A 17733-nucleotide genomic window follows, 5' to 3' on the forward strand; every position below is an offset into this window, starting at 1 on the left:
AACGCTGCAAAAACGCGTCAAAAACTCGTGTAAAATCTACAAGTGTTTTTGACTGCCAAGAACATGCAGAAACGCTGCAGAAATTTTCTGCTTCATTTCTGCATCGTGGGCACATAGCCTTAAGAAAGGGTTGTCTCAAGTTTTCGAGAGCTCCCTTTAAGTACATGACTAGCACAAATCTGTTGCCACTCCTAACGGTTTGTTACAATGTGTCAGTGCAGGTCATATCTATTAGTCTGGAGTCCAGGTTTGTTTAGACTAGAAGAATAAGGCCAGGAAAGGTTTTTTTTAAGCTTCTGGGTGTAAACAGAACATTACTATTCTCTGACACTAAGCAGAGATCTTGAAATGTGGAGGAATTGAAACACAAGAGATTTTAGTGAATTTAATATCATTTCCTGGCCCAATGTTTAAAGGGGTATTCCGGGATAGAATCATCAATATCAGATCGGTGGCAGCCCGGCACCTACTCCGATCAGTCATCATCACGTCCGGAACTGCACATATAACAGCTGATCGGTTGGTGAACTTTATGTCCGACACCCACCAATCTGATATAGATGACCTGTGATCTACAGTGGCATGTAAAAGTTTGGGCACTCCTGGTCAAAATTACTGTTATTCTGAACAGTTAAGCAAGTTGAAGATGAAATGATCTCTAAAAGGACTGAAGTTAAAGATTTTTGTATTTAAAAAAAATATATATATATAGTCATTTTTTACATTTTAAAAATGATAAAAAGGAAAATGGGCCGATGCAAAAGTTTTGTGCACCATTGGAGATTTGTGCGCTCAGATAACTTTGACCCAGGTTTCAGACCTTAATTAGCCTGTTAGGGTTATGGCTTGTTCATTATCATCGTTAGGAAAGGCCAGATGATGCAAATTTCCCAGATTTATAAAAACCCAGCCTAATCTCCCCAGCCAAAAAACAGCAGCCATGGGTTTTTCTAAGCAGCTGCCTAGCACTCTGAAAATGAAAATGGTGGAGGCCCACAAAGCAGGAGAAGGCTATAAGAAGATGGCAAAGCATTTTCATGTTGCCTTTTCCTTAGTTCAAAATGTAATTAAGAAATGGTAGTTACCAGGAACAGTGGAGGTCAAGATAAGGTCTGGAAGACTAAGCAAAATTTCAGTGAGAGCTGCTCGTAGGATTGCTAGAGAGGCAAATCAGAACCCCCGCTTGACTGCAATAGACCTTCAGAAAGATTTAGCAGAATCTGGATTTGTGATACATTATTCTACTGTTCAGAGACACCTACACAAATATGACCTTCATGGAAGAGTCATCAGAAGAAAACCTCTCCTGCATCCTCACCATAAAATTCAACGTCAGAAGTATGCAAAAGAACATCTAAACAAGCCTGATGCATTTTGGAAACAAATCTTGTGGACAGATGAGGTAAAATAGAAGTCTTTGGCCACAGTGATCAAAGGTTTGTGTGGAGAAAAAAGGGCACAGGATTGCAGGAAAAGAACATCTCACCAACCATTAAGCATGGGGGTGGATCAGTCATGCTTTGGGGTTGTGTTGCAGCCAATGACACGGGGAACATTTCACAGGTAGAGGGAAGAATGGATTCAGTGAAATTTCAACAACTTCTTGATGCAAATATAACACCGTCTGTAAAAAAGCTGAAGATGAAAAGAGGATGGCCTCTACAAATGGATAATGACCCTAAACACACGTCACAATCCACAATAGACGACCTCAAAAGGTGCATGCTGAAGGTTTTATAAACGCCCTCACAGTCCCCTGATCTGAAGATCATTGACAATCTGTGGCTAGAGCTCAAAATAGCAGTGGATGCAAAATGCCCCAGGAATCTCACAGAACTGGAAGAATTCTCCAAGGAAGAATGGATGAAAATCCCTCAAACAAGAATTGAAAGGCTACAAAAAAGAATTTATAAGTTGTGATACTTGCAAAAGACGGTGCTACTAGGTACTAACCATGCAGGGTGCCCAAACGTTTGCATTGGCCCATTTTATTTTTTGTAATTTTTAAAATGTAAAAAATTGACTATTTTTTTCCCCTAAAATACAAAGAAAATGTGTCCCCTTTAACTTTAGGCCTTTTAGAGATCATTTCATTTTCAACTTCAGTCATTTTGACCAGGTTGCCCAAACGTTTACATGCCACTGTATGTGTTAGTCCCGGAAAACCCCTTTAATTTCCAACTCATGCAGTCAGATGGGGGACAACCGAGACCCTTTTATGAGGGATCTCTGCCATTTCTCCGAGCAGAGTAAGAGCGGCACATAGACAGGCTCTGGCTTCATCCACCAGCATACCCCATATGCCCTATATGCCCCTTCTTGGCGTCTATCTTTCCAGACGCTTTCCTTGCTATATGTAGCAGTGTAGATCAGATCAATCAATCTTACTGACCCTCCTCGGGGACTCTACAGCCAAAGATTTATTCTTGTCCTGAAGTTTCATTGGCGACAAACCGAATATAGTGATTTATGTCTGAGCCCGATGACCCCACAAGGGTCTGACACATTCCTGCTTCGGACCCCAGAGGAGCCATTCACTATTAAGCAGTAATTACCCCACCTAAACTCTGGACTTTATCATTTAATGATAATCAAAATTCCAGATGTCCAGATCATGAAATACTTTTACTATATCATCATTGTGCTCATTATGTTTCTTAATAATGCAGCCTAAAATCCTGAGACCGGCCCTGCTGCCTGGAGAAGAGTTTGTGTGTGAAGCTTTACGTGTCTTACTGGACCCTGACGGGAGGGAAGAAGCCACTGGAGGAATTCTTGGAGGGCCCCACATTCTACCTGCAGAGGGCGCCCTATTCCTGACTACATATCGAATCATTTTCAAAGGCACTCCACATGACCCACTAGGTATCAATCCTTAGTCAAATTTCATTGGTGAAAGTATAGCTACTATAATACTGTCCCTATGTACAAGAATATAACTACTATAATACTGCTCCTATGTACAAGAATGTAACTACTATAATACTGCTCCTATGTACAAGAATATAACTACTATAATACTGCCCCTATGTACAAGAATATAACTACTATAATACTGCTCCTATGTACAAGAATATAACTACTATAATACTGCTCCTATGTACAAGAATATAACTACTATAATGCTGCCCCTATGTACAAGAATATAACTACTATAATACTGCCCCCTATGTACAAGAAAATAACTACTATAATACTGCCCCCTATGTACAAGAATATAACTACTATAATACTGCCCCCTATGTACAAGAATATAACTACTATAATACTGCCCCCTATGTACAAGAATATAACTACTATAATACTGCCCCTATGTACAAGAATATAACTACTATAATACTATCCCTATGTACAAGAATATAACTACTATAATACTGCCACTATGTACAAGAATATGACTACTATAATACTGTCCCCTGTGTACAGGAGTGTAACTACTATAATACTGTCCCCAATGTACAAGAGTATAACGACTATAATACTGCCCCCTATGTACAAGAATATAACTACTATAATACTATCCCTATGTACAAGAATATAACTACTATAATACTGCCCCTATGTACAAGAATATAACTACTATAATACTGCCCCCTATGTACAAGAATATAACTACTATAATACTGCCCCCTATGTACAAGAATATAACTACTATAATACTGCCCCCTATGTACAAGAATATAACTACTATAATACTGCCCTCTATGTACAAGAATACAACTACTATAATACTGCCCCCTATGTACAAGAATACAACTACTATAATACTGCCCCCTATGTACAAGAATATAGCTACTATAATACTGCCCCTATGTACAAGAATATAGCTACTATAATACTGCCCCCTATGTACAAGAATATAGCTACTATAATACTGCCCCCTATGTACAAGAATATAGCTACTATAATACTGCCCCCTATGTACAAGAATATAACTACTATAATACTGCCCCCTATGTACAAGAATATAGCTACTATAATACTTCCCTCTATGTACAAGAATACAACTACTATAATACTGCCCCCTATGTACAAGAATATAGCTACTATAATACTGCCCCCTATGTACAAGAATATAGCTACTATAATACTGCCCTCTATGTACAAGAATACAACTACTATAATACTGCCCTCTATGTACAAGAATATAACTACTATAATACTGCCCCTATGTACAAGAATATAACTACTATAATACTGCCCTCTATGTACAAGAATATAACTACTATAATACTGCCCCCTATGTACAAGAATATAACTACTATAATACTGTCCCCTATGTACAAGAATATAGCTACTATAATACTGCCCCCTATGTACAAGAATATAGCTACTATAATACTGCCCTCTATGTACAAGAATATAACTACTATAATACTGCCCTCTATGTACAAGAATATAGCTACTATAATACTGCCCCCTATGTACAAGAATATAGCTACTATAATACTGCCCTCTATGTACAAGAATATAACTACTATAATACTGCCCTCTATGTACAAGAATATAACTACTATAATACTGCCCTCTATGTACAAGAATATAACTACTATAATACTGCTCCTATGTACAAGAATATAACTACTATAATACTGCCCCCTATATACAAGAATATAACTACTATAATACTGCTCCTATGTACAAGAATATAACTACTATAATACTGCCCCCTATGTACAAGAATATAACTACTATAATACTGCTTCTATGTACAAGAATATAACTACTATAATACTGTCCCTATGTACAAGAATATAACTACTATAATACTGCCCCCTATATACAAGAATATAACTACTATAATACTACCCCCTATGTCCAAGAATATAACTACTATAATACTGCCCCCTATATACAAGAATATAACTACTATAATACTGCCCTCTATGTACAAGAATATAACTACTATAATACTGCCCTCTATGTACAAGAATAGAACTACTATAATACTGCCCCCTATGTACAAGAATATAACTACTATAATACTGCCCCTATGTACAAGAATATAACTACTATAATACTATCCCTATGTACAAGAATATAACTACTATAATACTGCCACTATGTACAAGAATATTACTACTATAATACTGCCCCCTATGTACAAGAATATAACTACTATAATACTGCCCCTATGTACAAGAATATAACTACTATAATACTATCCCTATGTACAAGAATATAACTACTATAATACTGCCACTATGTACAAGAATATAACTACTATAATAATGTCCCCTATGTACAGGAGTGTAACTACTATAATACTACCCCAATGTACAAGAATATAACGACTATAATACTGCCCCCTATGTACAAGAATATAACTACTATAATACTATCCCTATGTACAAGAATATAACTACTATAATACTGCCCATATGTACAATAATATAACTACTATAATACTGCCCTCTATGTACAAGAATACAACTACTATAATACTGCCCCCTATGTACAAGAATACAACTACTATAATACTGCCCCCTATGTACAAGAATATAGCTACTATAATACTGCCCCTATGTACAAGAATATAGCTACTATAATACTGCCCCCTATGTACAAGAATATAGCTACTATAATACTGCCCCCTATGTACAAGAATATAGCTACTATAATACTGCCCCCTATGTACAAGAATATAACTACTATAATACTGCCCTCTATGTACAAGAATATAACTACTATAATACTGCCCCCTATGTACAAGAATATAGCTACTATAATACTTCCCTCTATGTACAAGAATACAACTACTATAATACTGCCTCCTATGTACAAGAATATAGCTACTATAATACTGCCCCCTATGTACAAGAATATAGCTACTATAATACTGCCCTCTATGTACAAGAATACAACTACTATAATACTGCCCTCTATGTACAAGAATATAACTACTATAATACTGCCCCTATGGACAAGAATATAACTACTATAATACTGCCCTCTATGTACAAGAATATAACTACTATAATACTGCTCCTATGTACAAGAATATAACTACTATAATACTGCCCCTATATACAAGAATATAACTACTATAATACTGCCCCCTGTGTACAAGAATATAACTACTATAATACTGCCCCTTATATACAAGAATATAACTACTATAATACTACCCCCTATGTACAAGAATATAACTACTATAATACTGCCCCCTATATACAAGAATATAACTACTATAATACTGCCCTCTATGTACAAGAATATAACTACTATAATACTGCCCTCTATGTACAAGAATATAACTACTATAATACTGCCCCCTATGTACAAGAATATAGCTACTATAATACTGCCCCTATGTACAAGAATATAACTACTATAATACTGCTCCTATGTACAAGAATATAACTACTATAATACTGCTCCTATGTACAAGAATATAACTACTATAATACTGCCCCCTATGTACAAGAATATAACTACTATAATACTGCTCCTCTGTACAAGAATATAACTACTATAATACTGCTCCTATGTACAAGAATATAACTACTATAATATTGCTCCTATGTACAAGAATATAACTACTATAATACTGCCCCTATGTACAGGAATATAACTACTATAATACTGCTCCTATGTACAAGAATATAACTACTATAATACTGCCCCTATGTTCAAGAATATAACTACTATAATACTGCTCCTATGTACAAGAATATAACTACTATAATACTGCCCCTATGTTCAAGAATATCACTACTATAATACTGCTCCTATGTACAAGAATATAACTACTATAATACTGCCCCCTATATACTAGAATATAACTACTATAATACTGCCCCCTATGTACAAGAATATAGCTACTATAATACTGCCCCCTATGTACAAGAATATAACTACTATAATACTGCTCCTATGTACAAGAATATAACTACTATAATACTGCTCCTATGTACAAGAATATAACTACTATAATACTGCTCCTATGTACAAGAATATAGCTACTATAATACTGCTCCTATGTACAAGAATATAACTACTATAATACTGCTCCTCTGTACAGGAATATAACTACTATAATACTGCCCCCTATGTACAAGAATATAACTACTATAATACTGCTCCTATATACAAGAATATAACTACTATAATACTGGTCCTATGTACAAGAATATAACTACTATAATACTGCCTCCTATGTACAAGAATATAGCTACTATAATACTGCCCCCTATGTACAAGAATATAGCTACTATAATACTGCCCTCTATGTACAAGAATACAACTACTATAATACTGCCCTCTATGTACAAGAATATAACTACTATAATACTGCCCCTATGGACAAGAATATAACTACTATAATACTGCCCCTATATACAAGAATATAACTACTATAATACTGCTCCTATGTACAAGAATATAACTACTATAATACTGCCCTCTATGTACAAGAATATAACTACTATAATACTGCTCCTATGTACAAGAATATAACTACTATAATACTGCCCCTATATACAAGAATATAACTACTATAATACTGCTCCTATGTACAAGAATATAACTACTATAATACTGCCCCCTGTGTACAAGAATATAACTACTATAATACTGCTCCTATGTACAAGAATATAACTACTATAATACTGTCCCTATGTACAAGAATATAACTACTATAATACTGCCCCTTATATACAAGAATATAACTACTATAATACTGCTCCTATGTACAAGAATATAACTACTATAATACTGCCCCCTATATACAAGAATATAACTACTATAATACTGCCCTCTATGTACAAGAATATAACTACTATAATACTGCCCTCTATGTACAAGAATATAACTACTATAATACTGCCCCCTATGTACAAGAATATAGCTACTATAATACTGCCCCCTATGTACAAGAATATAACTACTATAATACTGCTCCTATGTACAAGAATATAACTACTATAATACTGCCCCCTATGTACAAGAATATAACTACTATAATACTGCTCCTCTGTACAAGAATATAACTACTATAATACTGCTCCTATGTACAAGAATATAACTACTATAATACTGCTCCTATGTACAAGAATATAACTACTATAATACTGCTCCTATGTACAAGAATATAACTACTATAATACTGCCCCTATGTACAAGAATATAACTACTATAATACTGCCCCCTATGTACAAGAATATAACTACTATAATACTGCCCATATGTACAATAATATAACTACTATAATACTGCCCTCTATGTACAAGAATACAACTACTATAATACTGCCCCCTATGTACAAGAATACAACTACTATAATACTGCCCCCTATGTACAAGAATATAGCTACTATAATACTGCCCCTATGTACAAGAATATAGCTACTATAATACTGCCCCCTATGTACAAGAATATAGCTACTATAATACTGCCCCCTATGTACAAGAATATAGCTACTATAATACTGCCCCCTATGTACAAGAATATAACTACTATAATACTGCCCTCTATGTACAAGAATATAACTACTATAATACTGCCCCCTATGTACAAGAATATAGCTACTATAATACTTCCCTCTATGTACAAGAATACAACTACTATAATACTGCCTCCTATGTACAAGAATATAGCTACTATAATACTGCCCCCTATGTACAAGAATATAGCTACTATAATACTGCCCTCTATGTACAAGAATACAACTACTATAATACTGCCCTCTATGTACAAGAATATAACTACTATAATACTGCCCCTATGGACAAGAATATAACTACTATAATACTGCCCTCTATGTACAAGAATATAACTACTATAATACTGCTCCTATGTACAAGAATATAACTACTATAATACTGCCCCTATATACAAGAATATAACTACTATAATACTGCCCCCTGTGTACAAGAATATAACTACTATAATACTGCTCCTATGTACAAGAATATAACTACTATAATACTGCCCCTTATATACAAGAATATAACTACTATAATACTACCCCCTATGTACAAGAATATAACTACTATAATACTGCCCCCTATATACAAGAATATAACTACTATAATACTGCCCTCTATGTACAAGAATATAACTACTATAATACTGCCCTCTATGTACAAGAATATAACTACTATAATACTGCCCCCTATGTACAAGAATATAGCTACTATAATACTGCCCCTATGTACAAGAATATAACTACTATAATACTGCTCCTATGTACAAGAATATAACTACTATAATACTGCTCCTATGTACAAGAATATAACTACTATAATACTGCCCCCTATGTACAAGAATATAACTACTATAATACTGCTCCTCTGTACAAGAATATAACTACTATAATACTGCTCCTATGTACAAGAATATAACTACTATAATATTGCTCCTATGTACAAGAATATAACTACTATAATACTGCCCCTATGTACAGGAATATAACTACTATAATACTGCTCCTATGTACAAGAATATAACTACTATAATACTGCCCCTATGTTCAAGAATATAACTACTATAATACTGCTCCTATGTACAAGAATATAACTACTATAATACTGCCCCTATGTTCAAGAATATCACTACTATAATACTGCTCCTATGTACAAGAATATAACTACTATAATACTGCCCCCTATATACTAGAATATAACTACTATAATACTGCCCCCTATGTACAAGAATATAGCTACTATAATACTGCCCCCTATGTACAAGAATATAACTACTATAATACTGCTCCTATGTACAAGAATATAACTACTATAATACTGCTCCTATGTACAAGAATATAACTACTATAATACTGCTCCTATGTACAAGAATATAGCTACTATAATACTGCTCCTATGTACAAGAATATAACTACTATAATACTGCTCCTCTGTACAGGAATATAACTACTATAATACTGCCCCCTATGTACAAGAATATAACTACTATAATACTGCTCCTATATACAAGAATATAACTACTATAATACTGGTCCTATGTACAAGAATATAACTACTATAATACTGCCTCCTATGTACAAGAATATAGCTACTATAATACTGCCCCCTATGTACAAGAATATAGCTACTATAATACTGCCCTCTATGTACAAGAATACAACTACTATAATACTGCCCTCTATGTACAAGAATATAACTACTATAATACTGCCCCTATGGACAAGAATATAACTACTATAATACTGCCCCTATATACAAGAATATAACTACTATAATACTGCTCCTATGTACAAGAATATAACTACTATAATACTGCCCTCTATGTACAAGAATATAACTACTATAATACTGCTCCTATGTACAAGAATATAACTACTATAATACTGCCCCTATATACAAGAATATAACTACTATAATACTGCTCCTATGTACAAGAATATAACTACTATAATACTGCCCCCTGTGTACAAGAATATAACTACTATAATACTGCTTCTATGTACAAGAATATAACTACTATAATACTGTCCCTATGTACAAGAATATAACTACTATAATACTGCCCCTTATATACAAGAATATAACTACTATAATACTGCTCCTATGTACAAGAATATAACTACTATAATACTGCCCCCTATATACAAGAATATAACTACTATAATACTGCCCTCTATGTACAAGAATATAACTACTATAATACTGCCCTCTATGTACAAGAATATAACTACTATAATACTGCCCCCTATGTACAAGAATATAGCTACTATAATACTGCCCCCTATGTACAAGAATATAACTACTATAATACTGCTCCTATGTACAAGAATATAACTACTATAATACTGCCCCCTATGTACAAGAATATAACTACTATAATACTGCTCCTCTGTACAAGAATATAACTACTATAATACTGCTCCTATGTACAAGAATATAACTACTATAATACTGCTCCTATGTACAAGAATATAACTACTATAATACTGCTCCTATGTACAAGAATATAACTACTATAATACTGCCCCTATGTACAAGAATATAACTACTATAATACTGCCCCCTATGTACAAGAATATAACTACTATAATACTGCTCCTATATACAAGAATATAACTACTATAATACTGGTCCTATGTACAAGAATATAACTACTATAATACTGCCCCCTATGTACAAGAATATAGCTACTATAATACTGCCCCCTATGTACAAGAATATAACTACTATAATACTGCTCCTATGTACAAGAATATAACTACTATAATACTGCTCCTATGTACAAGAATATTTCTACTATAATACTGCTCCTATGTACAAGAATATAGCTACTATAATACTGCCCCCTATTTACAAGAATATAACTACTATAATACTGCTCCTATGTACAAGAATATAACTACTATAATACTGCACCCTATGTACAAGAATATAACTACTATAATACTGCTCCTATGTACAAGAATATAACTACTATAATACTGCTCCTATGTACAAGAATATAACTACTATAATACTGCACCCTATGTACAAGAATATAACTACTATAATACTGCTCCTATGTACAAGAATATAACTACTATAATACTGCCCCCTATGTACAAGAATATAACTACTATAATACTGCCCCCTATGTACAAGAATATAACTACTATAATACTGCTCCTCTGTACAGGGATATAACTACTATAATACTGCCCCCTATGTACAAGAATATAACTACTATAATACTGCTCCTATGTACAAGAATATAACTACTATAATACTGCCCCCTATGTACAAGAATATAGCTACTATAATACTGCCCCCTATGTACAAGAATATAACTACTATAATACTGCTCCTATGTACAAGAATATAACTACTATAATACTGCTCCTATGTACAAGAATATAACTACTATAATACTGCCCCCTATGTACAAGAATATAACTACTATAATACTGCTCCTCTGTACAGGAATATAACTACTATAATACTGCCCCCTATGTACAAGAATATAACTACTATAATACTGCTCCTATGTACAAGAATATAACTACTATAATACTGCTCCTATGTACAAGAATATAACTACTATAATACTGTCCTCTATGTTCATAAATAGGAAGATTTCTATGTCCTAGGAGTTACTCTTGTGTTATCGGATGACTTGCTGCGCTTTGCTGAAGTTTTGTGGTTTTCTCTTATCTGTAATTTAGAGAGATAATGGATGGGACATAATTCCTTGTTGATAAATATCATTATTAGCTGATGCCCATTTGGCCGCTTGGGCGATTACTTTCACGTCATAGATGCATCATTCTTCATATAAGACAAATTATGGATAATTATCGGTACATCCCCCGTCTGCTGTTCGCTGCTCCGCACTCCTTTTTCTTGTGATCTGCAGCAGGTTTAGGCCATTACGTGGATTAGTGGCCTTTTCAGTGTGTATTTTTGGCACATTAATAGGACCGTTTTGGTCCTGCGTGAAGTCAGCGCGCGGCTGTTTGTGTACGTTTTAGTATTTGAGTATTTATTCAGCACTGACCTCTTTGTATCCTCCACTGTGTACATTATCCCAAATCCAAGAACAACTTGTACCTATTTCACACAGAGGAACATTTCTTAAAGGGCTAATCAGTCAATGTCAAGAGGAAGAGGAAGGAGCCTAGTGCAGCGCATTCATTTATTAATTAGCCGGATTAACGAGCTTTGTGGTTGAGGAATGAGAGGAAGTACAAATGACAGAAGCTCATCTTGAGATTTACAGATTATGGTTCTTGCGAACATTAGAAAGGAGGCTGAGAGTTATCATGGACCCGTATTATGGAAGTGCAGTTTTTGGCTTTTTATTTGCTTTTGGTAAAGCAGAGTGACAGCCAATTAGGTCATCATTTCTGTTTCCATAGAGGTGCCATTCAATAAGGTCACCATTACTGTTTCCGTATAGGTGCCATTCAATAAGGTCACCATTACTGTTTCCATATAGGTGCCATCCAATAAGGTCACCATTACTGTTTCCATATAGGTGCCATTCAATAAGGTCACCATTACTGTTTCTGTAGAGGTGCCATTCAATAAGGTCACCATTGCGGTTTCCATATAGGTGCCATCCAATAAGGTCACCATTACTATGTCAGTAGAGGTGCCATCCAGTAAGGTCACCATTACTGTGTCAGTAGAGGTGCCATTCAATAAGGTCACCATTGTTGTTTCCATAGAGGTGCCTTCCAATAATGTCACCATTGCTGTTTCCATAGAGGTGCCATCTTGTAAGGTCACCATTACTGTTTCCGTAGAGGTGTCATCCAATAAGGTCACCATTACTGTTTCTGTAGAGGTGCCATCCAGTAAGGTCACCATTGCTGTTTCCATCGAGGTGCCATCCAATAAGGTCACCATTGCTTTTTCCATAGAGATGCCATCCAATAAGGTCACCATTGCTTTTTCCATAGAGATGCCATCCAATAAGGTCACCATTGCGGTTTCCATAGAGGTGCCATCCAATAAGGTCACCATTACTGTTTCCATCGAGGTGCCATCCAATAAGGTCATCATTACTGTTTCCATCGAGGTGCCATCCAATAATGTCACCATTGCTGTTTCCATCGAGGTGCCATCCAATGAGGTCACCATTGCTTTTTCCATAGAGATGCCATCCAATAAGGTCACCATTACTGTTTCCATATAGGTGCCATTCAATAAGGTCACCATTACTGTTTCCATCGAGGTGCCATCCAATAAGGTCATCATTACTGTTTCCATCGAGGTGCCATCCAATAATGTCACCATTGCTGTTTCCATCGAGGTGCCATCCAATAAGGTCACCATTGCTTTTTCCATAGAGATGCCATCCAATAAGGTCACCATTACTGTTTCCATATAGGTGCCATTCAATAAGGTCACCATTACTGTTTCCATAGAGGTGCCATTCAATAAGGTCACCATTACTGTTTCCGTAGAGGTGCCTTTCAATAAGGTCACCATTGCTTTTTCCATAGAGGTGCCATTCAATAAGGTCACCATTACTGTTTCTGTAGAGGTGCCATCCAATAAGGTCACCATTACTGTTTCTGTAGAGGTGCCATCCAATAAGGTCACCATTACTGTTTCTGTAGATGTGCCATCCAAGAGGGTCACCATTGCTTTTTCCATAGAGGTGCCATTCAATAAGGTCACCCTTTCTGTTTCCGTAGATGTGTCATCCAATAAGGTCACCATTGCTGTTTCCATAGAGGTGCCATCCAAAAAGGTCACCATTACTGTTTCTGTAGAGGTGCCATTCAGTAAGCTCACCATTGTTGTTTCCATAGATGTGCCATCCAATGAGGTCACCATTGCTGTTTCCATAGAGGTGCCATCCAGTATCGTCACCATTGCTGTTTTTGTAGAGGTGTCATCCAATAAGGTCACCATTACTGTGTCCATAGATGTGCCATCCAATGAGGTCACCATTACTGCTTCCATAGAGGTGCTATCCAATAAGGTTTCCATTGCTGTTTCCATAGAGGTGCCATCTTGTAAGGTCACCATTACTGTTTCCATAGAGGTGCCTTCCAATAACGTCACTATTGTTGTTTCCATAGAGGTGCCATCTTGTAAGGTCACCTTTTCTGTTTCCGTAGAGGTGTCATCCAATAAGGTCACCATTACTGTTTCTGTAGAGGTGCCATTCAATAAGGTCACCATTGTTGTTTCCATAGAGGTGCCTTCCAATAATGTCACCATTGCTGTTTCCATAGAGGTGCCATCTTGTAAGGTCACCATTACTGTTTCCGTAGAGGTGTCATCCAATAAGGTCACCATTACTGTTTCTGTAGAGGTGCCATTTGATAAGGTCACCATTGTTGTTTCCATAGATGTGCTATCCGAGGAGGTCACCATTGCTGTTTCCATAGAGGTGCCATGCAGTATCGTCACCATTGCTGTTTTTGTAGAGGTGTCATCCAATAAGGTCACCATTACTGCTTCCATAGATGTGCCATCCAATGAGGTCACCATTGCTGTTTCCATAGAGGTGCTATCCAATAAGGTCACCATTGCTTTTACGTAGAGGTGCCATTCAGTAAGGTCACCATTACTTTCCTACAATCTTGAATGGCAATTCTACCCTTCTCTGTAATGCATCCCTTTGCTCTCCCATACTAGGACATGACGCTATGGTTAGGCGAGACTTATGGATAGACGCGCTGGACATGATGGTGCATCCTGCAGCATATTTTCAGGTCCCGTCTCTGTATGTTGCCGGTAGATAGGATGAGTTGTCACTGATTCTTTTTTTTTTTTTTTGCTGTCTCTTCCAGTCGGGGAGCAGAACGTCATCCGCAGCGTTCCCATCTCTTCCATTACAAAGGAGAAGAAGATCAATGTCCAGAACCATCTGCAACAGAACATGCAGGAAGGACTACAGATCCGCTCGGCCACATTCCAGGTAGCCTGATCACAACCACTCCCATCATTGTCTGCGACTTTTTGTAGTGCTACTGCATGATTTTAACTATTTATCTACAGCTACAAAAAAATATCTTGAAATATAGTGTATAAGTTCTGACTTTTGGTCAGTGGTATCTTTAAGGGCAGCGAGGTTAAGTCCGTGGGCCCGTGTTGCATGGATTCACATTTTTTCCTTTTTTTTTTACCCCATTATTCCTGATTTGCAGTTAATTAAAGTAGCATTTGATGAAGAGGTCAGCCCCGAGATGGTGGATCTGTTTAAGAAGCAGCTGATGAAGTTCCGCTATCCAGTGTCCATCTTCAGCATGTTCGCATTTGCGGCAGGACAGGCGGCTCCGGCCATCATTTTACCAAAACAGAAGGAAAAAAACACCTCATTCAGGTAACCAGTCCTACAGTTATCTCACAGGCCGCAGAACGGGCGTAACAACCCCACTGTGTACTATGGCAGGACGTACAGGATCTCTGCGGTCGGGCAATGTGGTGTTTGCTAGTTCTGAATGATCTGACCCATGCTCGTGTTTTTAGGACTCTCTCCAAAACAATCGTCAAGGGGGCAAAACGGGCTGGAAAAATGACCATCGGGCGCCCGTACGTGGCGAAGAAGAAAACTGGAACGATATTGGAGGAACGTGGAAGCCGTAACGAGGACGATGACATCTCTGGTATTGAATTTGTTTATTTTCCTTTTTAAATTTGGCCTGGAGAGTGGGAGCTGCGTACAGAAAACGGCTGTCAGTGGATTCAGTACAGAGCCTGCCAAGAGCACATTAAGTAGTTGGCCCCTTTGCACCATTCTGGAGCGCGACCTCCCTCACTGACGGGGTCCAGAGAGGTCGGCAGAGAGGGGTCAGTGACCAGTCGAATTAGACTAATTGTTATCACTGATGAAGGAACGGGAATCCTCTAAATGTAGGGGCCAGTAATGTAAATGATTTCACATTATTGGACGCTTCAATAACCGTTGAACTACAAGTGCTAGCAAGCCTTCCTACCAAGCTACACATTCCGTGATTTAAAGGGGGCTTCTAGTGTCTAATTAAAGCTTAAAGAGTTTTGCCACTACTTTTTTATTGATGGCCTATCTGTAGAATAGGCCATCAATATCTGATCGTTGCGGCAAGAAGGTCTCCGATTCTGCTGAAACACATCAGCTCCATCATTTCTACAGTGGCTGCGGCCGGGTGTTGCTCTACCGCTGAGGATTTGTTATAATGTGTCACTTTAGTTTCTGATGATAACGAGCTACCGAGTGCAACGCTGAAAGCGACGGAGAAATCAACAATGGAGCAGCTGGTGGAGCGTGCTTGCTTTCGGGACTACCAACGCCTGGCCCTGGGGACCATCAATAACAGCTCCACGCGGTTGAAATCCGAGCACTTCCGCGTGACAGCCATGAATCGAATGTACTCCCTGTGCAGGAGGTGGGTGACCCCTTTATCTTGGTGCTTTCTGTTTTTTACTCATATCCTCCGGCCGCTGACCCCGGCCCTCTTATCCTCCGACCGCTGACCCCGGCCCTCGTATCCCCCGACCGCTGACCCCGGCCCTCATATCCCCCGAGGCACAGGCGATAGATTGCTCCACACTTAAGCGATTTCGCCCAGTCAGGGGTCTGAGAAACTTGGGTGACCGCCGATTGGAGTACGACCCTAAACAGTTAGTTTCCTTGGCTTTTCCTTGCAGCTACCCCGGCCTCCTGGTAGTGCCGCAGTCGGTGCAGGACAGCAGCTTGCAGAAGGTTGCACGTTGTTACCGCCACCAGAGGCTTCCTGTCGTCTCCTGGAAAAACTCCAAAACAAACGCGATTTTACTCCGGTCCGGGGGCTTCCACGGGAAAACTGTTGTTGGCCTCTTTAAATCTCAGAATACGCACACGGCCGGTGAGTATGGGATCCTGATAATCTAGATATCCCTATAGTCTGGCACTTATTTCCAGCACAGAGGTGTGAGATCCTCATGATTTTTTTTGCATGGTCATCTGATAATCCAGAAAGTTTTATAAATGAGATCCTATACATACCAGATTGACGGAATATTCTTGTAAATGGTGAAGGAGATTCTTGTCTGGGGCTGAATGTGTGTTGTGTCCTGGGACATTGGTGTGGACTGGGGATAATGGAGCCTGTGCTGTGCGTCTGCATGTGGCCATGTAATCATTTATCCCATATCTGTCGTCTTGTCAGCTCCGGCCTCTTCTCTAGAGTCATCAAGTAGCATCGAGCAGGAGAAATACCTCCAAGCCCTGCTGAACGCCATCTCTGTCCACTACAAGATGAATGGCAACAGCACCCTCACTGTACGGCCCACGCTGGCCCTGTCACCAGGTAAGTCTGTCTCCAATCCCCAAATGTGTTAAAAGGGAGCA

At 37.6% G+C, this 17733-nt stretch overlaps 1 protein-coding gene across 1 annotated transcript in view; it reads left to right on the forward strand.

Annotated features, from left to right (window-relative positions):
* SBF2 (SET binding factor 2) overlaps positions 1 to 17733 on the forward strand; it is a 273321-nt gene that overhangs the window by 218452 nt on the left and 37136 nt on the right. Inside the window, exons 22-28 of the mRNA XM_073657906.1 lie at positions 2670 to 2865; positions 15215 to 15342; positions 15572 to 15747; positions 15894 to 16030; positions 16594 to 16789; positions 17052 to 17248; positions 17552 to 17692. Of these exons, the coding sequence (XP_073514007.1) occupies positions 2670 to 2865; positions 15215 to 15342; positions 15572 to 15747; positions 15894 to 16030; positions 16594 to 16789; positions 17052 to 17248; positions 17552 to 17692 (1171 nt within the window). The remainder of the gene's footprint in view (positions 1 to 2669; positions 2866 to 15214; positions 15343 to 15571; positions 15748 to 15893; positions 16031 to 16593; positions 16790 to 17051; positions 17249 to 17551; positions 17693 to 17733) is intronic.

Source organism: Phyllobates terribilis, unplaced genomic scaffold (genome assembly GCF_046119375.1).
Source record: "Phyllobates terribilis strain yellow unplaced genomic scaffold, ASM4611937v1 Scaffold_13__5_contigs__length_258822181, whole genome shotgun sequence".
Lineage (NCBI taxonomy): Eukaryota > Metazoa > Chordata > Amphibia > Anura > Dendrobatidae > Phyllobates > Phyllobates terribilis.